Source organism: Tasmannia lanceolata, unplaced genomic scaffold (assembly GCF_043159265.1).
Source record: "Tasmannia lanceolata isolate RefF3 unplaced genomic scaffold, GAP_Taslan_0.1 ptg000015l, whole genome shotgun sequence".
NCBI lineage: Eukaryota > Viridiplantae > Streptophyta > Magnoliopsida > Canellales > Winteraceae > Tasmannia > Tasmannia lanceolata.
In genome coordinates this window covers 54,614,174-54,628,950 of record NW_027518692.1, presented here as the reverse complement: position 1 = coordinate 54,628,950, position 14,777 = coordinate 54,614,174, and the positions used below count along the sequence as shown (strand labels likewise).

The following is a 14,777-nucleotide window of genomic DNA, read 5'->3' as shown; positions in this document are numbered from 1 at the left end:
GGTTGTTGTAGTGAAAGAACGACCAAGTGTGGAAAGACACCAAAAAATGATTGTTGATAGCTGCACAGGGTATATAGCTGCATCAGGCACAAGGTATACAGTTGCACAACCAAAGAAGCATAAAACTTCAGAAATGGTTCTCCCTACCTTTTCCGACTTGCATTGAGGACTTCTATACAAAACCGACCCCCTACTTCTCCTGACCTCTTAGTGAGAACCCCTACACAGATCCGACCATCTGTTTTCTCTGCCTCAGCAGTGTGGACAGCCACAAGGACACTTGCTCGAACACTTCATCTTGAGTATTTGTCTGTCCTTTTCAATGTCTCTGCTTTAATAGTGCGGACCCACACACAAGGGGATCATGACCAAAAGAAGGGTGTGAACCGCTACAAGCAACCCCAAGAACCCACATGGATTTAGCATTAACTCACCTCTGAATCCTGCGCTCCAGGGTTTAAACTTTAAAGAATAGTTACCAGAAGCTTCCTAGTTGGATGGGAAGCTTGTTTCCCCATAAACTCACTACAGTAGCTAAGTTCTTCTCTCTTGCCTAGAATACATGTTGCATCCCCAACTAAGGTTGGAACTATGGTATGGCCTTCATCTCCAATATATGTATTAGGCAGTGCCGACGATGTGGCATTCTTCTCCAACCAATATTGTACTTATCATACACCCACCCAAGGTCAAATCATTTTTGACAGACTAGGAAAGAGAGACAATATTTGCTAGAAAAAAGCTCCAAACTTGGGCTCCCGGTTTTAAAGCTCTGAGACTCACGAGTCACGATGAGACTCCTTTGAGAATCAGTATCTTTTTAGACTTGGATCTTGAGTATTCTTATTACAAGGGAAGTAGAGACTGTTAGTGAAGGTGTGTGTGCGCGCGCTTCCTAGTTTTTTCCATCTAATTTTTTTCGTTATTTCCATGGGTTCGACTAGATTGGAAACTCTCCCCTAAGACTAAGGTCTTGACTTTCTAGCCATGGTTTTTTCCTAATGCCATGACCACGGAAAGTCTCGTAAGGGTCAAAAGGAGTAGTAGAAGCTATAGTTTCCCCTTAAAATACCCACAACCTTGAACCTATAGTTCTAAAGTTGGGGTCCGTGTGGGCATCTGAACTTGTGCCTTTTTCCTTTTGTCAGGTTTGCTCCTTGGCTTGTGAACTTAAGGTTCACTAATCAAGTGGGACTGCAAATGTTCCCTTTTGTTTGGACTCATAACCCTCTAAACATTGCATCCATAGCTGCAGAAGACAAATGTCACAATACCTTCCCAATGTTACTGACATCATGAGACTCAGGATTTATTAAAGACCATTTATCATTTATCAATGTATAACTATTTATTCTACTATTATAATTAATAATTATTTTATTATTAAATAAAAATGTGTATCCATCATCAATCAATTGTGATAGAAACATTAGACTTTGCATCTGAGGTACATATAATTATTCTTTTAATAGCAAAAATTATCTCTAGATAAATTCAAATGAACATGCCAACGATTCACTAGCAACTCTTGTCTCCATTTCCATCTATAGTTACTGCAACTCTTGTCTCCATTTCCATCTATAGTTACTGCTCTCCGTCACTCTGTTTTCTGCTTTCCTGAAACCACTGCAGCAAATTACAGACTTGTGACTTCACAGCTGAATCCACACAACAGAAAAGTGTAACACTAATAGTAATCACAATATTGGTCTCAATCATGAGAGATTGAGATCTGGTCCTTAGGGGATTTGCCTTTCTTCTACTTTTTCTTGCCTTTCTTTATGCCTTTCTTCTTTGCCATCAGGACAGATTGCTTACTCTTCTTGATGAGATCTTCTACTGTTATTAGCATGTTAAGCAGCTCAGATAGGGTCACTAATATGTTATTCTTATTGCAATTCAACATTACCCAATAATTCTAATTCATTAATAAAGGCAATCATTTTTCGTTGCGACATGGTCCTGGACTGGTGTCCCACTCACCGTAAAACTAACCCCTAAAGCCTAAAAAAAAAACCCTCCAAAACTCGTCTTTTACAATCTAAGCAAGGAAAAATCTTCAAACTTCATCTCTGGAGTTTAAAAGACTTGGTCTTCTTTGAGAATCAGTCCGACTTAGTTAGATTTTGAGCATCTCAGTGTAAGAGAAGCATTGAAGTTGAATGTGAGCTTTCTGTGCTGACTAAGATTTTTCTTTCCAACTTGCAATGGTTCTAAATGGATATTTGGTTGCACTATAAGGGGCCGTTTGGATATGCGGATTTTAGAATCTGGGATTTCTTCAAAATTGTAGCTAAGAGACGAGAAGAATCAGACCCAGTCGTCGTTTTTTACTTCTCGCCTTTCTTTCCGTCAGCAAGAGAGCAGCAGATCCTCCATTATTTCCAGGTTTTAGAAATCTCAGGATGCAGGAGAGATTTTTAAAACCTGAATTTCTCACTTAAAATCTAAGAAATGCTGTCAGGACAGTATACAACAGCTAGATCATGACCCTGTTTTACACTGTTTTCAAACTAAAAACGTAGATTCTATAATCTGGGTATACAAATGGCCCCTGAATGTTGTGGAAAAACCAAAGTAAAAAGACATATTTTCCTTTAACTCGCGTTGTTTGGTTGCCATTTACTATTCAGGTGGGGCTCTTTTCGACTGCAAATTTTCCAAATGCAAGCTGTCCTTTTTTTCACTGTTTGACTTTCCTCTCAAATTTGAAGGAAAGTAAAGATCTACGAATATATTTTCCTTCCCTTCTATTTATTATAAACAGATCCTGGGGATTTTTCAAATTGGATACCCTCCCCCGTACAAAGGTTCTGACTCTGTAGCCACTTGTTAATCTTAATTGCAGGGGATTAACATGGATACCAAAACATATGGTTTTCTCCCTTTGTCAAGTTCCTCCTTGGCTTGTGAAGTTAAGGTCCACTAATCAAGTGTGATTAGATAATAAGAGGTTTTCATTTTGATGTGATTAATGACTGTTAGAACCAGTGTGTATTCCTACCACCTGAGATTAATAAAATTTGTCTTATCTTTTCATGGCGTTTACGTTTAAATTCTATTTATTTCTCACCCAACGATGAATGATATCTGACTACATTCACTTGTAGACGTAGTCACAAAATATGAGAAGCTACATAAATCACCTCTGTTATTGGCCTCTCTGCCTTTTCTATTTCTCCATTAACTTTCATTAATACCATCATTTAATTAGTGACATCTGAATTTATAAAATTCAAAGTCTTGTCAGCCTCTCTATCTCCATAAATATCAAATTACATCAGTTTCTTCCAAACTACTTCTTTCCTTATCCAATAAATAGGTTATTAACTACATCATTAGGAATCTTGTCACTGATCGTAACTTACACCTAACTACCCTCACTGATTAAGACATGGCCATTTCATTTCAATCTCTTGCTCATCTCTACTCATCCATTCTCTTCAATTTCTACCTTATTCAGTTCAGATTTAATTGTTTTCAGTTGGATTTCTCTGTCATTCTGCGTTCGTATCGGATCTCTGATATCGACGTTTCGTAACACTTTATACCTACATTAGACTAAAAAGAAACAATTTTTCATTTTGAGTACCTTATTATGAAACGAAAACATGCACATGGGGTCAAGACTAAAATTTCTCATAGAACCCATGAACTGAATTATTGATAAGATGCAACCACTAAAGTTCAAGTTGACTCTTCTTTTTCACATAATATCATCAAAGACTTTAAGGCCATGTTTGGCAGCCATTAAAGTTGTTTTCATGGAAGATTAGTTTATCAAGTGGTGGGAGAGGGGCAAGAGACTTGAGAGGGAATGAGTGAGGACAGGGTAAGAAGGTGCTAAAAAAGAAAAAAAAAAGGAAAAGAAAGATTCTATTAATGGCTGATATTATTCTAACTGAAAAACGGTATTTTCAATCTCAGTCATTCACATAAAAAGTGAAAAGACTGATTTCTCGCTAAGCACTATTATTGAGTGAAAAGACTGATTTCTCACTAAGCACTATTACTGTAGCATTAGATTTGTTGACTTGCTTGACCTCCAAATATGTGACAAGTCCATGCCTTTCTCCACTTGTTATTTGAATACAAAATTGCATTTGTTTTATGTATATCTTTAGGGATTTGCCAGCGACCATAGCAGAAGGCATTTCGCCTATGGGCTGTTGCATGTGAGAGCAGCCCACACAGCCTCTCTGTCTTATTCATTTGATTCATCTGAGGTGGCTGTTCTCACATGCAACAGCTCATCCGTGAAATGCCGTCTGCGATGGTCGCTAGCAAATCCCATCTCTTTATTATATTATTATTATTATCTATAGTCTGCTGACAAAATTAGTAGAAAAGCTATGGAGCTCTTGCAAAAAATCTTGTGAAGTCATATGGGAGGAAGTCGTCGACAAGACTTGGGTTGGGCATGGGGGATCTGTCTCGTTTGTGAGTGCCATTTCTGAATTGAATTTTAGTCGGTGGGGTGGATGTGATGTGAAGCACATTCAGATATCTCTATCCAATTGAACAGAAGACCCACAATGCAGAATTCTATCTCATGAAAAAATGAAAAGCATGGTCCCAAGAGGAAAAGCATAAGCCAAATCATACTCGGTAAGCCCACTAGAGGAGATTTATCTCAAAGTTCTCCTCACTCTTTAGGATCTGAATCGTTGTTGTAAAAAAATTTCAAACCCTCTTGTAGTGTATGAATACGCTAGAGGGGTGACCCAGGCAAGAAAAAGGGGGCCAATTTATCACTTCCCTTCTAGACGGTCAATTCGACTCCATCTGTCGTTCTATTTTACGCCTTGGAGATATTAGAAGAAGATTATCTTATCCCATCTAATTAATTTATGGGGCATTATTTCAGAGATCACGTTGTTTGACTTCTTGACCAGGAAAAGGTCAAAGATTCCAAGAGTATTTTTTTTTATTTCAAAAAGTATAGTGGGGCCCACTTCATAGGATGATCTAAACCATTCGTTTGTTGGACCAGCGTGCTTCATTTGCTGAGCACATTGATTGGATGTGGACTCCTCCTAATAAAAATTGACCTTTTCTTTGTAGCATTTCGGAAGATTACTCTGCACCGTCCAAAAGAATTGCATCGGAAGATTACTCACATGCAACAGCCCATCCGCAAAATGCCTTCTGTTAATGTCCCGCTAGCAAATCCCTAATGGGGTTTGAATATCCTCTCTCTCTCTCTCAGTAAGTAAGAAAAAAAAAGGGAAAAGTAAAAATTGAGGATCTAGTTGTTTTGCTTCAAAAAGCAACTGGACACCTAGTAGTCATCGCAACATAAAAAACTTTCGTGTGTTGTGATCAGAATATGGTCATAATCATGTTCCAATCTTCTTCTCTTTTCATATGTGCCATATACTTCATTTTTTCTTTTGTAGGGGTGTTTTCTGCCTAACATTAAAAACTTTATGTATGTTGTGATCGGATCAGATCCCTATCTTTTTTCTGTTTTCTAACGCAAGCCATATATTTCAACTGACCTTTTCTTACTTTCGCGGGGTTTGGGGATCTCTCTCTCTCTCAAAACACAAAAAATAAAAAGAAAAAATTGAGGATCTAGTTGCTTTTGGACACCCATTATTCATCTCAAGAGTAAAAACGTGTCTTGTGTTCTGAATATCATATCATATTCGAATCTCTTTCTCTCTTCATATGCACCATATTCTTCTTCTTCTTTTCCTTGGTTTGGACGACCTCCACCTAACATAAAACCTTTATGTATCCTATGATCAGATCGGATTCCTAAATCCTATTGATTCATGTTTCATCATTTCTAAAACCTGGAAATATGGGAGGATTTGCTACTCTCTTGGTGTCGGAAAGAAGGGCGAGAAGTGAAAAAAGAGTAAAAAACGACGACTGGTCCACTTCTTCTCCTTGTCTACAATTTTGAAGAAATCCTAGATTCTAAAATCCACGTATCTCGCCCTTCTTTCCGTCAGCAAGAGAGCAGCAGATCCTCCCATATTTCTAGGTTTTAGAAATCTCAGGATGCAGGAGAGATTTTTAAAACCTGAATTTCTCACTTAAAATATAAGAAACACTATCAGGAGAACAGACAGCAGTTTGATCATGAACCCTCTTTTACACTGTTGATCAAACTAAACTAAAAACCTGATGATGGGGTCCAAAATCTGCAACCAATCGGCTGTTGACACGTGGCCCTCACAGGGACCACTGCAAAGCCAACACCTGTCCCTGCTAGGTATGACACCTGGACCAATCGGGGACTTCCACCTGCCCCTCCTAGGTATGAGACCTAGTCCATACAGGGGCTACCACCTGTCCTGGACAGGTGGCTCAGAATCACTATAAATAGCCTTCACTTGTGCTAAGGTGAGGGATCTGAGATCAAAACCCTAAGCTTTTTGCTCTGACATTGCTCTGCACTCCTGCTCATACTGACTTGAGTGTCGAAGCGCCCGTCCGGAGCACCACTTCGGGTTGGTCTTCTGACCCTTTGTATCCTTGCATGTGCCCTTGTGCAGCGCAGGACTCCATTGGCCCTTCAGCTGTGGCTTGCCAGATCAGTCCTTCCGGCCCTACCATAACCTGTTACCAATTTTAGACCTAACACCTGGATTCTAAAATCCGCGCATCCAAACTGCCCCTCAGTCAGTCTCCCTAACATTACTCATTTTAAAATTGTGACGAATAAACTATTACCAAATGGCAATTGGATCATTTTTTAAATGTCTCCTAAAAAAACCTTTCTACTCCTGTGTTTGGGTCTTCTAAAAATTCGAACGTGTGCTTACTCGACAGCGGGGGAGGGGGTGGACCTATGTCAAAACTCAAAAGGTCTTTCGTTTACCCGTATGTCCTCAGGTACACCCTGTAACCCCTTTTGTCTCGCTTATCCTCGCGTGTCTTTTATCTAATACTAAGAAAAGTGAAGGAGAGATCACCATCTACATGGACTTTGAAAATTCAACGAGCCCAACACGTTTAGGTCATAAAACGATAAAACCACGATAGATAGATGTACCTTTTATTATGAGAAATATTAATCTACAACTTGCGGTTGATGGAGAAAGTTTTGAATAGAGACAGGCACCCAAGATTCCAAGAACAAGCTGGATTTTATTTTCATGTTTAGAAAATTAGAAATCCTGCCAATTATATTGGGATTTGCTAGGGATCTTTGCAGAAGGAATTTCGCTCCATTAATGGGATGTGGATTTTGCTCCATTATATGTCCATAGGAAATCAATGTTTTGGATCATTGAACATGTCACCCCACTTGTACTCTTGGCCGCTCCCAATCAAAGCATGCAGTGTAAAATAGAGTGGCCCCACCACATTAAAATATTAGGCATAAAAGGTGAGCCCCACCTTATGCATGGGTTTAGTGAGGATGGTGGGACCCGATAAAAACATGAGGTGACGCGAAGCTTGGATTTGAGGGGAGTTGGTGTGACCCACCCCATCAAAACATGGTGTAAACTACCAGGGCCCACCCTATGCATGGATTTGGGTCGAGATGCTAGGCTCACCCCTGGGTGTAAATGGTGGGCCCACTCATGTTATACATACAAGAGGTGTAAAATGGTGGGGTCACCCTGTGCATTTGTTTGGGCGGAGATGATGATCGAGCCCATGGCCATGCATGGCATCAAAACATCTGGTATATGATGGTGGGCCCCACCCCATCAGAACATGACGGGTAAAATAATGGCCCCGCCAAAGCTATGACTGAGGTGTAAAATGGTGGCCCCAACCATATGCAAGGGTTTGGGTAGAGGAAACCCGAGTAGGGGAAGATGGAAAGTCAGTTGCAAATGAAAATTGAATTTAAGTGGCAGAACCGAGATTTTCTAGGGGAAAATGTTTTCCGATGAAAATTTTCTTAGGAGAGAAATAAGAATGACAGTGGAAGGAAACATGGATATGTCACATTTTTAAAAATCTATATGCAGTGCCGACATCAGTAGCCTTATTTTATTTCATCCTACTACTATTGCAAATTTGCAAGGGAGAAATCAAAAGCTACGGCCAAGGTCAAATAAACAAATACGAGCCATCTTTTTTCCTACATTGCTGACTATACACCATGCGACATAGCTTATTCTTTATAGAAAAGATCCCATAAAAACCATTAATTTAAGAACCACGTTGTTACCCACAAAGCTCGTGGATAATGGTAGTCATCCCCCGAACCAGTTTAATTATTACTGCCATGCACATCCCACTCATACAACTAAATAATGAAACGGATAACGTTAGCTTCAACAAGATTCTATCTTTTTGGAACTTTTCTTGCTATTTTCTAATTTGAAAATAGAAACATAGCCATCTCCCTTTAAATGGTTACAAAAATAGATAGAAACTTTCCTCTGATTCATTTTTTTTAGAATTAAATATGAAAAGGATTCGTAATTAAATAAGAATAGGATATGCATGTTTGAATAGAATGCATAAAATAAATTAAAATGGAAAAGTATATAGATATAGATATATAATAAGAAAAGAGGAATGATAGATACAAGGGAGCCCTTGCATAAAGAGCGGCAAAAGGGCTCATGATTGGATCCACATCATCAAATGTAATTGAAAATGACGTGGATCCAATGAAGAGCCCTTCTGCCGCTCTTTATGCAAGGGCTCCCTTGCATCTATCATTGCTCATAAGAAAATGATATGAAAGAAGAAAAATTAAAACATTTCCACACAACCCTCAGTGGAGTGGGAAACTGATGCAGGTGCATGCATCTATGCTCGGTATATCTTATCATCGAGCTCGTTAATGGGGGTGAATTGGGTTTTTTTTTTACCTATCCTGTACAAGTTAGTTTATCAAGGGATTTTTTTTTTTTTTAGGTAGGTAAGATGGGGTTAGGCAGGACCCCAACCAGATATATTGAACCAAAAGTTTATTAAGGAATTATGGGGGCCATTGTTTTGTTTTAGCGACGGTTATCTTGCAACGACATAAATACCATTGCAAGAGGCCCTTTTTCTTGTAGTAATTTAATATTTCAAACCATCCATGCCCCTTTGTCCTAAAGTCCATGATGATGTAATTAGTTGTACTATCAGTGATGGAAGAGATGTAACTGCTGAGAAGATTCAAATAAAAATAAATGGACTAGAAAATGAGCTGGAGGCTGCAAAAGATAGCTGGACTGTTGCTTTCTAGAAACAATGAGGAAATGGTGTTGGGTTCAGATGGGCTTCCACACCCCCTTGGGTTGGTTGAGACCTCCTCCTGTGTAGTATTCTTTCTAGAAAAGATCCCCAAAATCTTCTAACTTAAAATTTAACAATTTTAAAACATGTTGTATGTATCCACAAAGCTCGTGGATAATTGTGGTCAACACGAGAACTAGTTTAATTATTACTACCACAACCCTCAGATATAATTAAATAATGAAATGGATCACCTTGCCTTAAAGAAGAATTCGCTCTTTTTGGCACTTTTCTTGCTCTTTCCCATTCGAAAATAGAAACATAACCATGTCCCTTTGAATGGGTACGAAAATAGTTAGACCTTTCCTTTGATTCAATATAAAAAAAAACACACTCCACCTTTGATTCAATATTAAAAAAACCTCTCTCTCCTTTAAAATGTTCTTCCACTCTCTCTTTATAAAAAAGAAATGTATATATACATAGACACACTCGTATACATGCACTGCTCACTGATGAAACATGCAACAAAATTTCTTTTTCATCATCATTCGTGAAGCTGAAAGGAATAGGCATGTTTGAATCGAATGCCTAAAATAAGTTCGACATACTAGTAAAGATATTAGAGAAGAGAAGAAAAGAAAAGAACTACTTTCCACGTTCCCACCTTTGTGGAGTGGAAACGCAAAGACAGCAATACATGTCTCCATTCAAAGTACTACAATCATGTTGAACTCTCTCTCTCTCTCTCTCTCTACATAATCATATTATTATTCTATATCTCCAACCTATATTATTAATAGCTTTATTTACAGCTAAATTAAGAAATTGATGATAAATTTGAGAGAATTTCTATTAATTCTTGGATTTCTTAGATGCTTTACAAAGAGCCCTAATGTGTGTTTATATAAAGAGGAATTCTAGACTGAAGTGAGCCCTTGCAAAAAAGAGGTGAAAGGGCTCTCCTATTAGCTACACATCACCATCATGCATTAATAACGGCTGAAAAGTCAAACATGATGGTGATGTGCAGCCAATGGGAGAGCCCTTTCACCTCTTTTTTACAAGGGTTCCCTTCAGTCTAGACTTCCTCTTATATAAAACACCCATAGGGATAAACATAGAAAGAGATCATGAAAAGAAGGGAAAGAGATAAATCTAATCTAATTCACTAGCTTAATCTAACCCAACTACTCAATATAGCCCAATCAAATCAAATCTGAGGAGATTTGATCTTAATATGATTTTATTCTCTAACAACAGAAAATGATATCCACGCACCATAATGGCACCTCCCACATTTATTGATTTTTTTAACTAGCTCTATCGCTGGGAGTTGTAACAAACCCATAACCCATGTAATTGATGAAGTGCAACACTATAGAGGAGTGGCATTATCAAAACAAGGAGGTGTGGCCATCATTTCATTTCTCCACTTAGGAATAAGAATCTTGCAGTGGGAGCCACCCGAAAACATCAAAGCCAAAACCACGCGGGAACAGCATTTAATAAGCAGGGCCGTAGAAAGAGTTGGGTCTCACTCGTATTTCTATTAAATTACAAGTATTCATTAAAGACTTTGATGTAGTCGACAATGCAAAAACATTTCTTGAGGAAAAATTTTGGGAAATTTTTTTACTTCCAATTTAGAGGAAAATGATAAATTTTACGGATATTATCATGGACTCAAAACTTTCCTGTGTTATCATGGACTCCACTGAGTCGACTTCCTTTTACTTTGGCTGTGTTCTTGTACAAGTCCATGATTTGCACTATAAAGTCAATTAAAACTCCATTGAGTCTCCCGAGTTATGTGTTAATTAAGAACTCAGCTGTCTTAAGCCTTAACCGAGTACTCGACTGCGTCGTGCCAAGTCGATTAGGATTTGCTTGGGACACGTTTTGACTTGCATCCATGTTTTGAATCAGTGGTTAAAAATATAAAAGGCCCACCACCCATTCCTTGTAGGGAAGATCCTTTAAGTTTATCTGAAATATAATTGGAGCATTAAAGCCAACAAAAATAATAGAGGAAGGAGGGAGAGAGGGGGATGGAGGAGGAGAAGGAGGAAGAGGAAGGGATGATCTTGGATTTGGTGAAAGGACAAAAAAGAAAAGATAGAATCAGCAGAGAGGCCATACTCAGCAGCATATCTCAGAGGGGTTGAACTTACACACACACGGTCCATACTCCATAGTCATGTGAATTCAATCAACTTGCTTAAAGGGTCCCATGCATGATAGAGAGAGAGAGAGAGAGCCTTGAATCTTCCCAGCATCTCATGAGTTGACCCACCTAAAGAAAAGTAAGACATGAAAAGAGAAAATAAAAATAAAAAAAACCAATCAAATATCGGGTATATATTCCATAGAAATCTCCCCCTCATGTTACCCAGTCTTCTCTCCTTGTTGGCTACGAGTTGGCACAAAAAGAAAGAAAGATTGTGCTATTTTTTTTTTTGGCTTCTGAAGGAAGGGAAGAAAAAGAAAAGAAAATGGAGACTAGTTGTATTGATGAGAGCTCAAGTATTTCCATTTCCGCTTCCCCTCCAACTCGGCTGCCGGAAAGGAGATTTTCCGGCTGCGTTCTGGAGCGAGTTGGAAGCGGAGAAAGCGTGGTGCTTGACTTAGAGAACGGAGTCGAGGCGGAATCGAGGAAGCTCCCTTCGTCTCAGTACAAAGGGGTTGTCCCCCAACCAAACGGACGGTGGGGCGCTCAAATCTACGAGAAGCACCAGCGAGTCTGGCTCGGAACATTCAATGAACAATCCGAAGCCGCAAAGGCCTATGATGTTGCTGCACGGAGATTCCGTGGCCGTGACTCCGTCACAAATTTCAGGCCGTTGTTGGACTCCGGCGAGACCCTCTTCCTAAATTCCCACTCCAAAGGGGAGATAGTGGATATGTTAAGGAAACATACTTACGAGGACGAGCTCCGGCAGAGTACGAGAAATTCCAACGAGGAGAACGAAGAGGGGAAGAGAGTGGTTAGAGGGTTTGCGGATTGGGGCTGTGAGAAGCAGAGAGAGCAGCTTTTTGACAAGGCGGTAACGCCGAGTGACGTCGGGAGGCTCAACCGGTTGGTGATACCAAAACAACATGCCGACAGGTACTGTGAAAAAACCAATTACTGCAAAAGCTTAAGGTGGTAGAGATGGTGTTATTTAATCATTTATACTTCAACACTCCTCACGTGTGGCCTCTCTTTTCTGGATTCGCTAACACTTGAATTTTTAATATCAAGAGTTGTTGGGTTTTGAACCCGCAATAGCTCTGATACCATGTGAAATAACCAATTACTCCAAAAGCTTAAGGTGTTAGAGTTGGTTTTATTTAATAATTTATACTTCAACAGGTACTTTCCTTTACATATCGGAAACGCTTGTAAAGGGGTGTTGCTGAATTTCGAAGACCCTTGGGGGAAGGTTTGGAGGTTTCGCTACTCATATTGGAATAGTAGCCAGAGCTATGTGTTTACTAAAGGGTGGAGCCGGTTCGTGAAGGAGAAGGGGCTCAAACCGGGAGATCTGGTTAGCTTCCACCGGTCGACCAGTCTTGAAAAGCAACTCTACATCGATTGGACGCCCCGCAACCCTGGTGGTGGTATTGGTGGAACCTATACGGCGGAGCCCGTTCAGGTGGTTCGGCTCTTTGGGGTTAACATTTTGAAAGTCCCTGTTGTTGTGGAAGGGAAGAAGACAAGAGAACTGGAATTTTTCCAGTACGAGTCTTGTAAGAAGCAATGCAAAGGAGCTTCGTAAAAAGGTCTCCTTTCCATCTTCTTCTTTTCTGTTTTTTTTTTGTTTTGTTTTGGAAATGATATCAGCACAACCATGTTTTGATATTTTCACTAACTCATCTTGTCTTTTAGCATTTAAAGAGCTATAAAAGGTTGTTATGGTGGGGATGGGCCTCTGGCTCACTGGTTAAGACTTTGTTCTTTGACTCTGGTTGGGGGTTCAATCCCAGCTTACCTACCCAAAAAAATAAGGTTATTCCTGTTCCCAAAAAGCTCTCACATGCTGATTAAAAAAGAAGAGACAAGCCCAGTTTGTGCATTTATTAAAACATGGTTGTGCTGATATCATTTCCCCCTTTTTTATCTTGTAAAGATCACCAAAACGAAAAATAGGGAAAATCATGAATTGGGTGCTTCTACAGTTCTACCGAATTGCAAAGGTAGTGTTTTTACCAACTTCCAATGGTGGTGAATATATCCCTCAAATGAGTATAATAACTGTACAAGGGTGTCTTTGTTTTACTTTTACTGGGTTGTTTGGTTTGCTCTGGCACATACCCTCCTTGGTGAAATCTTTCTCAAATCTCTAAATAATAGGGAGGCGACAAGTAAAGAGAGAAAGTATATATGAGAGTTGAAAATAAGAAAGAAAGAAAAATAATTCGCTTTGAAAATTCGACTCATAAGGCAGCTCTGAATTCTGAATTTGAAGAGATGGGGATGGGTTTTCACTTTCAGAGCCCCATCCTATTTTTCTTTTCTTTTCTAATTTTCATTCTCTGAGAAAAAGTGCAAAAGTATTGTCTATAAAGGTTAATTCCTCAAGTATGGAGACCAATTCCTCAAGCTCCATGCAGTTCTACCCTTCAGGTGAGGTCCATAAATCAAAAGGAGAAAGAACTTCCCATTTCAAATGCCTCCTCTCTTGCGCACTCCAACGGATTCTTTGCATTAAATGATGAAGATGGAGATCTTCATCAGCTCAACAGCAAAGGAAAATCATCAAATGAGAAGACCCAAAGAAATAAATTTGATGTTCTTGGTGAGAAAGGTGCTGATTTGGAATGTCCTCCATTGGATAATTCTAGTGATAAGGTCAATGGCAAACGGTGCAAAAAAAAAAAGACAAGAAAGGGAAATCTCCGCTTCTTCTCCGCCTTTCTCCTTCTTGTGTTCTTCCATCTATTTCAAAGCTGCCATTAAAAATTGGATAGCTTTGGGCGAGGTGTGCTGGTGTCTCTGGATTGGTTGCGTTTTCTCAGGCGCTTTTTTGGTTCTTGATCTTGGTCCTGGAATCCTTTTGTTGTTTCGTTTTGTCCCCCCTAGCATCATTTTGTAGGGATGGTCCCACTGTTTGTTTCTTGTTTTTCGCTCCCTTTTTTGGTTGTTGTTAGTTTCCTCCTTCGCTTGTGATCGGGGTTGTTCTCATTTTTCATGCTATATATATATATATATATATATATATATATATATATATATATATATTTCTGGCAGGGGATGGCCTAACCCCAGCTTACCCATAAAAAAAAGAACACAACTTTATTCTTTTCCATTTTCTTTCTTTATGTTTTTTCCTTCTTGTTTTTTTCATTTTATTTAGTCTTCCCTTAATTAATAATGCAATTCAGGGTTGTTTTTCTCCGAAAAGCTAGCATGAAAAGGGAGATGATTCCCCCCCCCCCTGTAGGATTATGCGCCCCCCCCTTTAAACGTGAATTGTGGGAGACTTTAACGTTTTTTCACGTCAAATCACGTTAAAAGGGGGGGGGGGGGGGGGCGCATAATCCTAAGGTGGGATGAAAAAAATCTTCTCCCCATGATAATTGCCTAATGACAATGAAAAGTAACTATTTGTTACTAATTTGTAAAGGAAGACCGAAAAATATAT

General features: G+C 39.2%; 1 protein-coding gene across 1 annotated transcript; it reads left to right on the top strand.

Moving 5' to 3' along the window:
• Nucleotides 1-11,528: 11,528 nt before the first annotated feature.
• On the top strand, nucleotides 11,529-13,440 carry LOC143892468 (AP2/ERF and B3 domain-containing transcription factor RAV1-like). The gene is made up of 2 exons (XM_077397099.1): nucleotides 11,529-12,259; nucleotides 12,506-13,440. The coding sequence occupies exons 1-2, from the start codon at nucleotides 11,646-11,648 to the stop codon at nucleotides 12,909-12,911; spliced, it is 1,020 nt and encodes a 339-aa protein (XP_077253214.1). The 5' UTR covers nucleotides 11,529-11,645; the 3' UTR covers nucleotides 12,912-13,440.
• Nucleotides 13,441-14,777: the final 1,337 nt, after the last annotated feature.

What these genes read in the sequence shown, in the direction of transcription:
- LOC143892468 (XM_077397099.1), top strand. Translation starts at nt 11,646, where the DNA reads ATGGAGACTAGTTGTATTGATGAGAGCTCAAGTATTTCCATTTCCGCT. An exon ending in CCAAAACAACATGCCGACAG is followed by an intron (nt 12,260 to 12,505) that starts GTACTGTGAAAA and finishes ATACTTCAACAG; the next exon opens with GTACTTTCCTTTACATATCG.